The 17,625-nt window shown below is 39.2% G+C and overlaps 1 protein-coding gene across 1 annotated transcript in view; it reads left to right on the forward strand.

Moving 5' to 3' along the window:
- The window catches only part of lemd3 (LEM domain containing 3), a 52,615-nt gene that overhangs the window by 31,222 nt on the left and 3,768 nt on the right, over nucleotides 1–17,625 (forward strand). The window contains exons 4-10 of the mRNA XM_078219806.1: nucleotides 1,913–1,989; nucleotides 4,612–4,691; nucleotides 4,807–4,952; nucleotides 7,829–7,930; nucleotides 8,023–8,125; nucleotides 8,239–8,417; nucleotides 15,280–15,361. Coding sequence (XP_078075932.1) covers nucleotides 1,913–1,989; nucleotides 4,612–4,691; nucleotides 4,807–4,952; nucleotides 7,829–7,930; nucleotides 8,023–8,125; nucleotides 8,239–8,417; nucleotides 15,280–15,361 — 769 coding nt within the window. The remainder of the gene's footprint in view (nucleotides 1–1,912; nucleotides 1,990–4,611; nucleotides 4,692–4,806; nucleotides 4,953–7,828; nucleotides 7,931–8,022; nucleotides 8,126–8,238; nucleotides 8,418–15,279; nucleotides 15,362–17,625) is intronic.

Consider the following 17,625-nt stretch of genomic DNA (forward strand, 5'->3'; position numbering starts at 1 on the left):
TTAATATGGTTGTTAATTTATAATTTTTCTACTTGGCTAAGGGGCTAGTTTATGTTAATTCCTGTGATCATTGCAAACTTAAATTCTGCATTCAGCTCAGTGTGATAGGCCTTGGACCCTGCAAACAGTACACCATTCCAGTTTTCACAGTCAAGTTTTTAAAAAATGACTTTTTCGGTAACAAACCTTTTTGAGCTTGTATGGTAGCAGGCAATTTCCTCCTCTGGGGTACAATTTTTAAACAAAATATAAACTGTTGGCTCATTTATAAATATTCTATATTTCAAAACAGTTAATTATTCAACATCTTTCAAAATATTTTTCTATCAAATTGAAGTACTTTCTCCCAACAGATTTGATGCATTCAGTTGCAACCTGAATATTATTTGAGTTTGAGGAGTGATTTAGTTTTAATATGTTAATCTTTGATAAATGTTAATGGTAATCAATAATATTGAACTTCCCTTATAGCCCTTTGGATTAATTTTTTAAAAGCTACATGGTGGAATTTATTTGCATGTGTGATTACTAACTCTAACATGACCTATATACTTGATGCAGCATGTTGTCCTCTTTTTTTTGTTTTTACAATGTGCCTCTTTCCATAGCCATTTGTGCATCAAATATTTCTGATGGCTATTAACATTTCTAGTTACTTTAGATTTTTGGGCTAATTTTCTTTAATTTTCTCAGTCTTTGAAAACACTAATTCTTTGCCAGAGTATGGTTCCCCCAGTTATCCAGCCATTCTGTACCTCATGTTTCTTTTCCAAGTGTGACTCTAAGCAGTGAATATGGGCAGGCTATTCATGTGGCCAATATTGTCCTCATTAGATGCCCAAAAATGTGCATATGCTTTTAGGAACCACTAAATAGGGAAACAGAATTGTGATTTATGGCAGACTTTCTCACTTCCAAATCCCAAACATTCCAGCACTGATGCACAGAGGACAATATTCGTACCTGATTTCCTGCTCATCTGAGGTTTACTAGTATAGTATAAGAACTTTCACTTATAGTGCTTCTTATGACCATTGAACATCTCAAAGTGCTTTACAGTCTATAGATCAGAAATCCAGGCTTTCAGCTGAAGGCCTTAAAGCTACTTTTACACTTTAAACCATTGGAGCTCATGTATTAATTCTGATCTATTGGACATTGATTCAGTTTTAGCAAGTAAATGATTACTTAACTATTTAAAAAATGACAGTGTATGGCATTCTGTCGATGAAAAACTTTTCAAAGGTTTTGTATTTGAACATTAATCTTTTGCAATCCCAAATATAAGCAACCAGCATTGCTGACTGTATTCAGCCATGTACCATCAGAAAATGGATATCAAATTTAGCACCCAAATGCTGCAGTAGGGTTTTTAGTATCCAAAAGTATTCAGGATGCAGTTTTAGATTGCAGCCTGGGGTTAACTATGAGCAACTTATTTATAAAAGATTTTTTTCTTGAAAAGGAAAGCCATAAGTTTGTATGAGAAAGTAGTGGAGCTGAGTGAAAGACTCAGCTAATGAAAGACTCTGTTAATGAAAGAATTAAAGTGACCAGAAAATTTAGGTATTCGAGTAAATCAGTCGAAGCTTAAGGATGAACATAAGAATATGAAAGAAGTTTAAAAAAGACTAGAATCTAGAAAAAAAAACTGTCATTAATGCCAGAACTATGAAACAGTAATTTAAAAAAATGTTAGCAGAAACAGTGAATATCTTTCCTTTTGATCTGTTTAAGATGTCTGTAGCGTTGATGAAGTCAGGGCAGCCTAATAATATTCAAAGTGATGTGTCGGCATGATGGGTGTTGCATCTTGCAATTCTGAACCATGTTGGGATTTTTGCCACTTGTTTTAAAATGACTTTTCAACAGCATTGACCTCATTTGTATTGCTGTTTCTTTCTAATCCCAGGAGACTATGATTGTGGACATCATGTCCATTATAAAAACAGAAGTCTTTCTGTCCAAGATGCTGCTGAATATGTGACTGTAAGTTATTTCAGGCATGTTTGCTCTTTTATTACATGAATTGATTAGCCAATTCTCAGCTATAAAATGCTCTGTGTTTCTGCAGTTATATGAAGTGCTGCGATACTAGAAAATCTAACCAATAAAATAGTTGGAAGGAAAAAGTACTGTAAGCATTTTTGCTAATTGTCGAAAATAGCCTTTATGTTGCATGGCTTTTGCATTCAATTGTGAACTGATCATAATTTGTGTCCACAATTTACTGACAATCTTTTAAAAGGTGAATTCTAATAGGGAGCCCTCGTGTGGATGACAGCCATGATTGTTTCCTTGCACAATTGCATGCAGATGTTATAACTTTGTATAAATTAAAATGACTGCTTGTGAAATATTGTTCTGAATAAACACACAATTGTAAACATTTGATTGATGGCCTGGTGAAATGGAAATGACTATTGCAAATCAGCTGCAACCACAATAATAGATTCCATTGGTATTTAATATTTTTAAACAGGCAAATGAGACCATGGTGAAAGCAGTATGCATGAGAATCTTGTGATTTTTTTCCCCCTATGTAAAGCTAACCATACTTGATAAGTGGCCTGCATATAATCAGTGATTAGGTTTTGGTTTTAAAATTTTGTTTTTATTTGCTGCCAATTTTGAATTAATTTATTTTACAGTGCAGGAAAAGAGCATTACACTGAGTTGAGGTTTTATGTTAAACTAAATATTTGTTGCCTTAAGATATAGAGTCATAGAGGTTTACAGCATGGAAACAGGCCCTTTGGCCCATCTTGTCCATGCCACCCTTTTGTTTTAAACCCCTAAGTTAATCCCAATTGCTCGCATTTGACCCATATCCCTCAATACCCATCTTACCCATGTAACTGTCTAAATGCTTTTTAAAAGACAAATTTGTACCTGTCTCTACTACCACCTCTGGCAGCTTGTTCCAGACACTCACCACCCTCTGTGAAAAAATTGCCCCTGTGCACACTTTTGTATCCCAACCCTCCCACCTTAAACCTATGCCCTCTAGTTATATGTTCTATTGTTCTTCACAGATGAAAAGAGCGATTTGCTAAACATTTACTGTTATAAAAATCAATCTTAAATTTCTGTTAATAAATAAAACATACAATTTAAGAAAATAAATATCTAATTTTTTTGGTCATGTATTTTTGAAAAAGGATAAAACAAAATCATTTGTGCAAACTTGAATTTTGTCCACTCTTTACAACCACTTTTGTCAAATATTTGGCCTTTAACTTTTGTTAACGACTCTGAATTATAATTTAGTTTTAACCATTTTGCAGTTGTGTGTGACAAAGTCTTTGAACAAATTCGTAGGCTCTGATTCTCCCATCCCGCTACGCTATAAAATTAGCGCAGCAGGCTGGGAGAATCCCACGGCGGCCGATTCGTGGGGTTTGTGCGAGTGTTCGCGCCCCACTTGCATCTCCCAGCATTGGATTTCCGGCGGTGTCTGCTCTGCGCCGGAAATCGGTGGGGAGACGCACAGGCTGTTTAAATGGTCACTTTAATATTCTTTGAATGTGATTAGCAGGGCCCGGGACTGAAGTCTCCGGGACTGCTAGCGTCTCCCACACCGCCAGAGTGTTTCACTCCAGCAGGTAATATACTAGTTCCCCACTTTCGGGAAGTTAGCAGCTTGACTCCACTGGAGTGAAGGGGAGCAATTGCGCCCCCACCCCCAGGGGGTCAGGCAGAAGATGGGGTGCCCTCTGGGCATTGGCATGCTGGCCTGGCCCCTGGCACTGCCCAAGGGGCAAAGTGCCAATGCCCAGGGGGCACCTGGGCATTGGGCAGTGCTGGGGAACGGGGCCAAGGGGGCAATCGGTGGGAGTACGGGGTCCCACTGCCACTCTGCAGTCGGGGTCAGTGGGGGAAGGAGGGAGGCCAGCAATAGGGGCAGGCTGGTGAGGAGGGGGTCGGGCCTGGGAATGGTTGGGGGGCCAGCGATTGGGCTATGGAGGGTGGAGAGCTGGTGTTGTGGGGGTCAACTGGCTGGCCAGTGAGGCCACTGTGCATGCGTTGATCTTGGCACTGACAGATTGGTGCACGTGCAGTGGCCCACTCAGTGTGCTGATTTGAGCCTCTCCAGCAGGAATAGCCCCACCCCTTGAAATTTAATGATATTCACACTGATGCCTCTGCAGTGCACGGTGTGTGGAAGAGCCTTGACTGAACTCCCACTGAGAAAACCAGCGTGAATTACTCCAGTTTTCACGTGAATTCGGCACTTAGAATTTTTTTGGGAGAGTTCGGCCCATAATCTGTGTTTAATTCATTATTGTACAATCAATCCAATGCTATTTACCCTCAAAGACAAATTTTCCTCTGGAGTACTCATCGTTTTCCTGAATTGAATACTATTCGGTTTTTCCATTGAGGTCTGTTGTCTTTGGCATGGTTGAACGAACTGATGGCTTTTTGATGTTCCACTTTTTGTAGATTTTTTTGTGCAAGGGAGAAATCAGATTTTATCTTTAGTTCAGTGTCTAATTAGTTAATATGCACATGTACCTAGTTAAAGATTACCTGAATGTGGTGGTTGACCTGATGAATTTCTAAATTATAAAATGTCTCATGACTTAATGTCTTATTAATCTCATACAGGTCCTTGATCCTAATCACGAAGAGAAATTTAATGGTTCACTACAGTGGATATTACGGAGTACAGATGACTTTGGTATAAAGTGAGTGAGTTTGTTCATTGTGGCTGGGTCCTGAACCCAAAATGCACATGTATTTGAAAAACAAATCTCCAGAGCAACAGGGCCCCAATAACCAGGTCTTGTCTTTATTGCGCAGGTTGCTTGGCAGTGACTCAGATGTAAAAGTAAAAGATGTGAGTGAAGTACAGTATCTGGAATCTACCCATCCACAAATGTCATTCATCTGTCGTTTTCGCCGTGCATTTTTAACTGTCTTGCACAGAATGTTTATATTCCTTGTCGGTGAGTCTCTAAAATGCAGTAATGTTTCCAATGCAATAGAGTATCTCATACATAGCGCTAAAAATCAATCAGATTTTTCTTGTGTTTGTTTTATCAGCTCAATGTACATGAGCATTATTTAATAAATTGTATTGAAGGGTGACATTAAACTTTAAATTGAACTTTAAATTGCATTAAATATGCAGTATCAATTATATGGGACACTCAGATTGTATGATAGACATCATTTTGTAATGAATACCAATGATTACAGAATAATGGGGAATGGCCGCCTTTAATGTCTTTTAAAATTAATTACCATCCTTTCAAGGTATAAATGTGACAATTTCTTGCATCCTCTCCTCATCCTTTCAACTCCCCTAGGTTCAAATTACTTCTGGGTACATCAGGTATATTGACAGCCCTGTTTAAAGGAGTGGAATTGTTGCATCTTCATTCCTCCAAAAAGATTGTTTCATGCACTTACTGATTTGTTAAATGTTTTGTTTGTTGGAATTTTTATTGTTAAATATTGTTAAAACAGAATATTGACAAATGTAGAGTAGAAATGTTCCTGTATTTTGCTTAGAAACTGCTGAGAGATTGCTGTAGTGAATGAAATGGTGGACCATAAGATTCGTTCAACTCGTATCGAATTTGAACTTCAGTACTATCCAGGACACAGCCACCTATTTGATTGGCACCCCAACCACAAATCTTCATTCCTTCCACCACTAAAGCACAGTGGCAGCTATGTGTACCATTTACAAGGTGCATTGCAGGAACTCACCAAGGCTCCTTGGGCAGCACTTTACAAACCCATGACTGCTACCACCTAGAAGGACAAGAGCAACAGATACCACCACCACCCTGGAAGTTGCCGTCCAAGCCACTCACCATCCTGACTTGGAAATATATCATCATTCTTTCATTGTCACTGGGTGAAAATCCTGGAGCTCCCTCCCCAACAGCACTATGGGTATATCTACACCACATGGACTGCAGCAATTCAAGAAGGCACCTCATCACCACTACGTCGAGGGCAATTAAGAGTGTGTAATGAATGTTGGCCTAGCCAGAGACACCTATGTCCCGTGGACGAATAAAAGAATGTATGAAGGGAAAAGACACGTTAATGATTTGGAGTGCCTCTAGCTGATAATGCAGTCCTTGCCACTTAAGAATGGAAATCTGACCATCTCTCTTTGACATTTAATGATACTCTCATCACTATCAACATCCTGGGGGTTATCATTGACCAAGAAGCTAGAGCAGTAGTATAAATTCTGTGGCTATAAGTGCAGTTCAGATGCTAGGAATTTTGTGGTGTATAATTCTCCTGACTTCTCAAAAGGTCACCCACCCTCTGCGAGACTCCAGTCCAGGATGTGATGAAAGATTCCCTGCTTGAGTGCTAGAGTGCAGCCTCAACAAGACCATTCGGGACAAAGCAACCCACTTGATCAGCAGCCCATCCAGAACCTTAAACATTTGCTGCCTCCCAACACCGGCACACAGTGGCATCAATGTGTACCATCTATCAGTTGCACTGCAGCAACTTGCCAAGCCTCCTTTGACAGCATCTTCCAAACCTCTACCGCTTGAAAGAACAAGGGTGGCAGAAAAATGGGAACACCACCTGAAATTTTCACTTCCATTGGGTCATAATCCTGGAAGTCCCCCCTCTGATAACACTGTCGATGCATCTACACCATATGGACTGCAGAGTTTCAAAAGGCGATTCATCATCTCACTGGCAATTGGGGATTGGAAATAATGCTGGCCTTGCATCCCATGAACAAATATATAAATTAGAAAGGCGATTTGCCTTCTATACATGATGGCCCAGACAACTAGGCCTTTAGTTATCTTTCTCTTTCTCCCACTAACCATGTTTGCAGCCCAACAGATTGGTTGTCTGTTGTTCTTGCTGCAGCAAGGGTGTTTTTGTTTTTTGTGGAGGTGGGGTGTCAATTCTGACACCACCTCTTGTCAATGTTTTCTCTGCACTGTGTATTAATCCAGAAATTTCCACGCAGGTTGATCAGAAGCAGCTTGTTTATGTCGCCAAAAATTCCCTCCCACTATAGTTGATAGGCCCTCGACCACATCACTCCTATTTTTCACAATTGGCTCTTTCTTCTGCAATCACATAACACCACCTATTTCCACTCCTTTGACATTACTGAACCCCTCATTCGTGCTTTCATTACGTCTAGTTTCAATTCTTCTGAAGTATTCCTGGCTGGTCTCCTACATTCTGCTGCCTATAAACTTGGATCAAAGTTTTGGGTGACCCCGTGTTTTAGCTCACAGCAAGTCCTGTTGACCTATTGTGCTCACTGACCTACATTAGCACCTGGTCAAGCAGCATCTTCATTTTAAAATTCTTATCTTGTTTTTAAATGCCTCTGGCCTGGTGTTTAACTATCTCTAATTTCTTCCAGTTTCACAATCCTCCGATATCTTTGCTAATCTAATTATGGCCTCTTGTGCATCCCCAATTTTACTTGCTCCATCTTTAGTGTCCATGCCTTCAGTTGCCGAGGCCTCTAAGAATTTCCTTCTACTTTTCCAGCCTTCTGCTGAGCTTTCCACCATTAAGACACTTCCTATTAACCACCTCTTTGACCAAGCTTTTGGTCATCTGCCCTAATATCATCTTATGTGGCTCTGTCATGCTTCATTTTGTAACACGTCTGTGAAGCCACCTGGGGCGTTTTGTTAAAGGTCCTATATAAATTGTGGGTGTAAATAAATTCATAGTTTACTGCAAACTTTTAAATTGCTGAATTCAAATAAATCAATTTGTAATGCTGGATATATATTGCTTAATTTTAATGTAGGATGTACCATTTTTTGGATCATCTTTTGATTTTAATTGGTATTTATTGCAGGTGTGGGAATTGTGTGGGGAGTGCTTCATTACATGAAGTACCGTTGGCGGAAGGAAGAGGCAGAAACCAGGCAGATGTATGATATGGTGGAAAGAATCATAGGTACTTAACACTTTCTTTGGAATTAGATTGTGCTTCAAGGCTAGAGAAATTCACAAATAAAACAAATTGATTTAAAACTGTTTTTTCTTTAGATGTTCTAAGAAGCCATAACGAAGCCTGCCAAGAAAATAAGGACTTGCAGCCCTATTTGCCTATTCCCCATGTACGTGATTCTCTCATACCACCCCAGAATAGGTAAGACAAGTCCTTAGTATAGACCAAAAATTGAGCCTTCAACTAATACAGCAGGTGAAAGTATTTTCACTGTACTAATTCATTAAAGCACATTTTTATTTGGAATGTCACAGGAAAAAAATGAAAAAGGCATGGGAGAGAGCTGTGGTTTTTGTTGAAACAAATGAGTCTCGTATTCGGAAAGAAACCCAAAGAATAGGTGGAGGAGATTTCTTAGTTTGGAGGTGGACTCAACCAGCTTCAACTTGTGATAAAATTACAGTTGTGCCGTCCAAAGTATGGCAAGGAAAAGGTAAGACTGCTATCCAGTGCATATTTTACATGTATTTTGAAATTCTATAGGTTTGATTTTTTTTTAGTAAATGCTGATAGGTCAAAATTATAGTGAATTGTTGAGTGCCATTCTCTTCAGTTGGTTTGCTTGGCATTGTTTAGAATTCACCGCATGGTTTTGTTCACAGCACTGACACAGTTAAAAACACATGGTGTGGATTTTGCATGAATAATTGCAAATAATTGGGTTAAAACTGAATTGCAGTGTGTATGATGCCATGTGAAGTATACAGTGCGTTATTCATAGCGACTGAGTATAATCATGTATAGGTATAGCCCATCCAACAAATATTTGATGTGACACACGTCTGCCCATCCAACATATGCACCCTAATCCAATATTTTTGTGTTGTACTTGAGCCTTTGCAAATTGATTTTTTAAAAAATGTTTTCCCCATATCACCTGGAATCAATTAGTAGTGTGGAGATTTATTCTTCATTCATCCTCCACGCACCACCAGAATTGAGTTTAGTTTTGTTTATAATCCGGTGAACCTGCGTGTGTAAATTACACAAAATGTCAGGTTTGCAGAGCGGCATTAGTGACTATTGTCTATAAGGCTTCAGAACCTGTGCCATCACATCAGTTTATCTTTCTCCAGCTTAAAAGACAGTGTTCTTCCCCAGTTAAAAATGATACTTTTCTGCCCCTCTATTGCAGTATTCAAAGACTTGCCCCAAATCCAGTCTCACTCAGACATGGATCAGATAAGATAGTACTTATAATTCACTTTTTTGCAAATTTATTTTTGTTTTCAAACTGGTTGCATGCCAGGAATTGGATATTGACACTGGTGCAGGTAAATGCAGGTGCATTTAATAGCAATTAGTAGCAATGTTTAAAATCAGATACAAATAAATTTTTAAAAATCAATCATGATCGAGACCTATTTACAGGCTCTTTTAGACAGGTAAAACAAACCAATACGAAAAAAAAAGACCAAGGCGCAACGCTTGCTATAGTAACACTTGTCGCAATGTTTCTGCTGCCTTCCTGTTCCTCAAAAACTTGGCTGCTTTCCGTTTGTCCGTCTGATTATGAACCGTAGAATAGACTGAATAAGAACAAGCAACTAGCCTTCACCGATCGGACAGTATATTGACATCAGATGCTGTTTAATAGTTGAATTGTGTGCAAAATATAATAGCCTATTGATAAATATAGGTTGGATTGTCACCAAAACCTGACTCTGCTGTTCAATAAATTTAGCTTTGGTTCTCAGCCTCACCTGGAAATAGTGGCTAAGCTAAAAGCTTCATGTTAATGAGCAAACTTGAAAATTTGTTAAAAGTAGAACATGACTGCAAGCTACTAACCTGAATGTATCCATGCCTTCTCCGTTTGGTTGTCATGTGAACTTGTCACGCCAGATATATCAGGGAAATGCTAGCCCTAATCAGTAATTATCAATGCAAGATATACCCAATTATAGCTGAGGCATTGAATTAGCATTCTTGCATCGTGACAATTCAAAGTAAAACTTAATTGCCTGGAAGACAGAGTTGTACTGTAGCCCTGAAAAAGTACTATAGAAATGCAAGTCTTTTTCTCCTTCAGGTAGGCAATGTTCAACAAAATATTATACTGAATCATCAAAAAAATGAAAGAACCTAGAGTTGATCTGAAGTCTCCTTTTATAATTGTGGCACTTTGGGTCCTGCATGCAGTGGTAGTTCAAATAATGTAAAAGCACAATTGAAACTACCAAAATCATGTCTGCTTGCAAAGGCCTTTCTATAAATCCTGAAACGGTATCCAGAGCCACCATTACTCTGGACCCTGTGGATTTTCATGGCACCAGGTCAAATAGGGACAAGAAAACTTCCTGCTGGTTACCACCTACGGCTCTCCCTCGGGCTGGTGAAACCATAACCCTCCTTGTTGAACACCACTTGGCACTGAGGGGAGCAAGGACACAATGCACTCTGGGGTGGGGAACCTCTATGTTCATCACTGACTGACTTGGTAGTACCAGTGTTGTCTGAGACATGAAGGGTGTATTTGCCACACTAGGCCTCTGATTAAGTGGAGAGAACCAACAGGAGGAAAAAGCTTGTTAGATCTCATCCTCGCCAATCTACCTGTTGCAGGTGCCTCTGTCAGTGATTACTTCATAAGAGTAATCACCAAAAGTTCTTGTAGGAACCAAGTCTGTCTTCATATTCAATTGGATGACAGTACTATGGTATTAAATCCAGATAGATTCAGAACATTTCTGGCAGCCCAAAATTATACTTCTATGAGATGCTGTGGGCCATCAAAAGCAGAATTGTATTCCACCACAAATTGTAACCACCTGGCATGGCACATCCCTCACTCTATCATTGCCATAAGACTAGGAGACTAATGAGGATTGTAGGAGAGCATGCCAAGCTGGTGAAGCTACAACAAACTGAGTGCATGCTAAACAGCAGAATCGGCATGCTGTAGACTAAGTAATCTCACAACCCAATGCACAAGATGAAAGCTCTGTATTCCTACTTTGAGTTTATTTTAACTTTATTTATTAGTGTCATTAGTAGGCTTACATTAACACTGCAATGAAGTTACTGTGAAAATCCCCTAGTCGCCACGCTCCAGTGCCTGTTCGGGTACACTGAGGCAGAATTTAGTATGGCCAATGCACCTAACCAGCACGTCTTTTGGACTGTGGGAGGAAATCAGAGCACCCGGAGGAAACCCACGTTGACACAGGGAGAACATGCAAACTCCGCACAGACAATGACCCAAGTTGAGAATGGAACCTGGGTCCCTGACGCTTTGAGGCAGCAGTGCTAACCACTGTGCCACCATGCCGCCCCACGACTGCATCCAGTCATGAATAGTGGTGGACAATTTAAGCAACTAACTCTGGAGGAGTCCAGTATGTCAATGCAAAAGAAGAGGCTGAAGCATTTGCAATCACCTTCAGCCAGAAGTACCGAGTGGATGATGCATTTTGGCCTCCTTCCAAAATGCCCAGTTTCATAGATGCCAGTTTTCAGCCAATTCACTCACTGCGATATCAAGAAATGGCTAAAGGCAGTAGATGCTGCAAAGGTTATGGGCCCTGATAACATTCCGATAATAGTACAGAAGACATGCTCCAGAGTTGCTGCCCCCTAGCCAAGCCGTTCAGGTCAGCAACAACACTGGAATCTACTGTGAATTTGGAAAATTTTCCAAATATGTCCTGTCAAATAAAAAAACAGGACAAATCCAGCCTAGCCAATTACCATATAATCCATCTACTCTCAATTATAAACCAATGATGGAAGGTGTCAGTGTTATCAAGTGGCACTTTGCAGTAACCTGATTTCTTGTGGTCACTTTGGGTTCCTGTAGAGCCAGGTAGTTCTGGACCTCATTACAACCCAAGTCCAAATATGTATAAAAGAGCTCAATTCCAGAAGTGAGGTGAGTGCGACTGCCCTTGATGTGAAGGCAATATTTGACCCAGCATGGCATCAAGGAGATCTAGCAAAATCGAGGTCAATGGGAATTGGGGAAAACTTTCATATCCAGCTTAAAGGAAGGTGGTTATGGTTGTTGGAGGTCAAGGATCATAGACCCAAGACATCACTGCAGGAGTTCCTTAGGACAGTGACCTCGGCTCAGCCATGTTTGGCTGCTTCATCAATGATCATTCCTCCATCATAAGATCAAGTGGGAGTATTCGCATATGATTCCCATTTTCGGAAGCATTCCCAACTCTTCAGATAGTGAAGCAGTCCATGTCTGCATGCAACAACACCTGTACAAACTTTAACCCAAGCCTGAATGTTGTCCAAGTACGAGACAGTGACCATCTCTAATAGGAGAGAATCTAATCATTTCCCCATGACATTCAACGGCATTGCCATTGTTGAATCCACTGTCACCCATGGAGTCTACCATTGATGAGAAAATTAACTGGACCATCTTTTTAAATAGTGTCCAGAAGAGCAAGCCAGAGGCTAGGAACTCTGCAGCAAATACGGAACTCTACAGCAAATAACTCACCACCTGAAGTTTATCCAGCGCCTGCAAATCACAGGTCAGAAGTGTGATGGAATACTCTCCACTTGCTTAGATGAGTGCAGCTACAGCACTTCAAATTTGACCCCATCCAAGCCAAGGTTGCCTGCTTGATTGATACTCATCCACCAATTTAAACGTTTACTCCCTCCACCAACGGCGCACAGTGGCAGCAACGCATACCGTCTATAAGATGCACTGCAGCAATTCATCAAGGCTCCTTCAGCAGCACCTTCCAAACCCACATCCTCTGCCGCCTAGAAGGACATGGATAGATGTTTTATGAGAAGGTCACCACCTGTAAATTCCCCTCTAAGCCCCACACCATCCTGATTTGGAACTTTATTATCATTCCTACATAGTCGCTCAGTTAGAATCTTGGTACTTCCTCATTAATAGCGTTGTGGGTGTAGCTACATACACCATGTGGACTGCAGTGGTTCAAGAAGTGTCTCACTACCACCTTCCCGAGAGCAATTGGGGATCGGCAATAAATGATGCCTGAGATGCATGCGCCCCATGAATCAATATGTACCATCGCTTTAATTGCAATGGAATGTTTAAAATTTGTAGATATTCAAGTTGCTTTGTGTATGATTTGAAGCAATTTTAGTCTCGAGTGCTTTGTATCATTGAAAGACTTGAAGCAAGTTAGTGAGAAGTCAGTGGACAGCTAAGTGAATGTTGGGATGCAGTCTACACTGTTACCATCTTCTAGGGAAGAATCTTTGATCATGTTCAAGGTCATTTGACTGCTGTTTGTCATTTCAATCAAGTTGCAATTATAATAGATATAATAGACAGGTTTACTTTGCAAAACTATCTGTCCTGATGGTGTTTTGGAAGTATTCCTGTTCTCAATTTGGGCTATTGTGGAGTGAAATAATTAGCACCTTGTGAAATTTTCTCTCTTTTTGTTTTGAAAAGGTGGCATCCTCCGCATTCTAACCCCACTTAGCCATTTTTTAATATCTTGCATTATTGTAGTGTTTTTAGAGATAATAACTTGTTAGCTGGTCACTTCCTGGTTAGATTCAGATTAAAATAAACAAAATAGTTTCTCAACCCCAAAGCAAAAGAGATGGAAGAATGCTTGAGTGGGGCATAAACGTTGGGATAAACTGGTTTGGCTGAATGGTCTGTTTCTGTGCCATAAATCCTACATATGATAGCAGACCTACTATCATAGCAAAATGTTTTCTGTGTACTAAGCAAAGCAATTTCCCAGAGTCAATGAAGCTAGTCTTCATTCTTTTTTGGTATGTGGAGGATGCAACAAATCAAATTATGAAGCCTGACTTACAAAGTATGTCGTTTAGTCTTTATTCTTCTTTTCTCCCCTCAAAATGACTTTTGCTTGAATGTCATCATCATCACTTTGGTATCCTATTACAGTGACCATTCTTCCAAGTTTAATTATAGTAGTTGCGATACTACCATGTCAGGTAGTTGTCATATGTGAGCCTTGATGGCAAGTGGCAGCTGGCATTTAGACAAGAGAATGGGAGACACATTGCAGGCAGATTTGATCCACATACAACAGTACTGCCAAGAATTTGATACTGCATAATAATTGAAACAGATATACCCATACATCAATTGAGGCCAGTTACAATGGCCAAGTGCCACAGTGGCTGAGTTAACTAATTCAGCACAAATGAGAAACCTAAGTAATACATGGGGCAGTACATTTACCAATGAGTCATTAGAATGCAAATGATAGGTAAAATGTTTTTTCTTCTAAATTAAACTTGCTAATTTGAAGGTGCTAAAACATTCATAATTCTTTGTACAGTTGGATGGGTCTGCTTTTGTCAAAATATTTTGAGAAATTGTTCAATCTTTATGTAGCATGGAATAGTGTTATGATCTTGAGGGAGACCATCAGCTTTTTAAAAAGCTATTAATTAAAAAACTATGCCACAAGGATTTGCATATTAATCAAAAACTGTTACTATGCAAGATTTTAAAAAAACAAGTACAACCAATTCAACACTATTCTTTGTAAACCATTGCTTTTAAACCCCAAAATCTTACTGGACCACTTCCTGTTCCATGTTTTCAATTCCAACCAAGAATTTCCCTACACGTGATACTGTATCCTGAGAACCCTTTCACTTTTCAGACCAAAGCAAGGTGAGCCACAGCTCTCGGGAATTCACTTTGACTCTCTTTAGTTTTCCAGTCGGGCATTTTACATTTGCAGAGCTCTTGCATGCTCTTCCTGTTTAGATCCTGTAATTCCTGCTTAGCGACTTGAACCCAGGAACACCCCTGGTTCCCTATATAATATATGCACATATACATACACTGCCTTCTCAGTCTTCCAAGCTGACTGCTATTTCTGAGAGGAAAAACATGGATAAACTCAAACCAAAAGACTGCCTTCCTACAATATATTCCTATGGCAGTGTGGCACATCGTGGATGTCCCAGAGTGATCCAGACCCGGTCAATTTTCAACTTTGCCTGCCATTTGATCTGAAAAGTGTATGGATACTTTAAGACCTTCTCTTGTTTTCCTGTTGCTTGCAAGCCTTTCTTTGATCTGGGACCTAGTTGAAAAATTTAAATCCCTTATTGGAGAAAACTAGACATTCCTACCGAGAAACTGAGGGGAAAAATAGCCCATTGTTAACACTTCCACTTCTGACCTTTTTTAAATCAACATGGAGTATCCTTTGAATGGTATGTTAGATGTTTCCCAATTTTTCCAATCCAGATTTTTGCACGTATCCTACATTTAACTTTTAAATTTTAAAAACGAATTGATATGTAAAATTGCATATTCATAACAAACGATTCTGAATTTCTCCTCTTTTTAGCCTTCCATCTTGATGGTAGAAATTCACCACCTAACAGTTTGACACCCTGTTTAAAGATCCGCAACATGTTTGACCCAGTCATGTAAGTACTTAATGAGTTATGGTGATTCTATTCAGTTGCACATGAATACTGCAGGCTTGAAGTGACCAGATGTATGTTAAAGATGTAAATTTGTAGCCAGTTTTATGTAAAATTTAAAAATGCTGAGCAAATAGTTTAAAAGCTTTAGTTCTCTAATTTAACTTAACATATTTTAAAACTAGTAGAACTTCAGTTTAGTGTTCCACTCACATTTTTATCTGATTAGTGAAATTACAGGAAGAATAGCAAAATCAAAATTCAAGGTTTTGGCTGCTGAGTTGATGATTTGTTCTCAATCCAATTTCTTTTGTTTACTATTTTTCTAATGTGTTATATGGAGCATCAATATTTTTTCATTGAAGTAACAGTGGGTTTATAGTTGCCTTTCGAAACACCACTGATTTGCATCAGACTAAGGAAAGGGTTTAGCATTATTTATCAGCTAAGCATTCCTTGAGTTCTGTGGAAACTATTTTGTTTAAATGTACGAGTTAAATTTGAAAGATTAGGTTTGTCAGGTTTTGTTCATTGCCTGTGTTCTCACGTTTCCAAAAGTATCTTTCAATTGGTTAAAAGATGTACTAGTAATGTCCAGTGTCAGTTCTTTTCAAACTGCCAAATCTCAAAGTAGGATTCTTTTTAGTAGGTCCGTTCTGATTGACATTGGGATAGTACCAAATTAAAGGTACACATGGAATCAGTGGATACAGTATATTTGGAATTTCAAAAAGCATTCAATGGGGTGTGACAGAAGAAGTTAATACACAGCTCCGTGTACCTGAACAGGTGCCGGAGTGTGGCAATTTTCACAATAACTTCATTGCAGTGTTAATGTAAGCCTATTTATGACATTAATAAATAAACTTTTTTTTAAATTGAGCTCAAAACTGAACATAATATATATGATATAATATATGAGCATAGATTGAGGATCAATTATTGGGCACATAACTGAGTAGGTATAAACGTGTTATTTTAGTATTGGCACACTGTATTTACTGGGGTACCACAAAGATCAGTGCTTGGTTGACAGCTATTTACAATCTATATCAATAAACTCAGTCCTCGCATCTGGATTCATATATCTCAATTTTCTGATGATGCAAAGCTAGGTGGGAAGCAAGTCATGAGAGCACAGGCTATAAAAAGATATGGAGAGGTTAAGTGAGTGGGCAAGAGGGTGACAATGTAATGTGGAGAAGTGTGAAGTTGCCGCTTCAGTAAGAAAAATAGAAAAACTAAATATTTTTAGGTTAGAGGCTATGAATGCTAGTATTCAGAGGGATGTCTTACAAAAATAAATCTTAAAGTTAAGAAATAGTAAGCGATTGACAAGGCAAATGGTATGTTGGTCATTATTATAGAGGGACTGAAATATCCTTACTGCAATTATATAGCATCTTGGTGAGACCGCACCTGGAGTACTGTGCACAGTTCTGGCCTCCTTACCTAAAAGGATGTACTTGCCTTATTAATGAAGGTCAACTGGATCTATATTCCTTAGAGTTCAGAAGAATGAGAGGTGATCTCATTGAAACATTAATAAATGTTGGGTGGATATTCCCTCTGGCTGGAGAGTCTCCAGCTAGGGCACAGTTGTCCGAATAAGGGTTGAACATCTCTGGCTGATGTGAGGAGAAATTTCTTCACTCGCTGTTATGAAATTTTAGAATCTTCTACCCCCGAGAGCTGTGAAAGCTCAGTTGTTGAATATATTTAAGACCGTTCCCAAAAATATTTCTTTCCAGGGGAATCAAGGTATATAGGGATAGCATGGGAAGGAGGAATTGGACATCATCTCATTGAATGGCAGAGCAAGCGCAGTGGGCCAAATGGCCTGCTCCTTTTGATATGTAATTGTTCTGGCTTAATGGACCTGCTGCTCCTTTAGTTTTTCTACTATATACTAGCAAGAAAATGAGTCAAAATATAGAAATACACAAGGGGAAGAACAATTTGGAAACATCTGAATTATGCGAACTTGTCCTTTTTCAGTTTCAGTAAATGATATTTGCAACAACTTGTATTTGTATAGCACCTTAACATAAGACATACCAAATGTTTCACATATGACACAGAGCCACATGAGGTAGTAGATCAGATGACAAAGCTTGAACAGAGTTAGGTGTTAAGGAGTTAAAGTTTATTATTTATTGGTCACAAGTTGGAGTACTGTGCTCAGTTCTGGTCGCCTCACTATAGGAAGGATGTGGAAAAGATTGAAAGGGTGCAGAGGAGATTTACAAGGATGTTACCTGGATTGA

This window comes from Mustelus asterias, chromosome 9 (assembly GCF_964213995.1).
Source record: "Mustelus asterias chromosome 9, sMusAst1.hap1.1, whole genome shotgun sequence".
NCBI classification, from domain to species: Eukaryota; Metazoa; Chordata; class Chondrichthyes; order Carcharhiniformes; family Triakidae; genus Mustelus; species Mustelus asterias.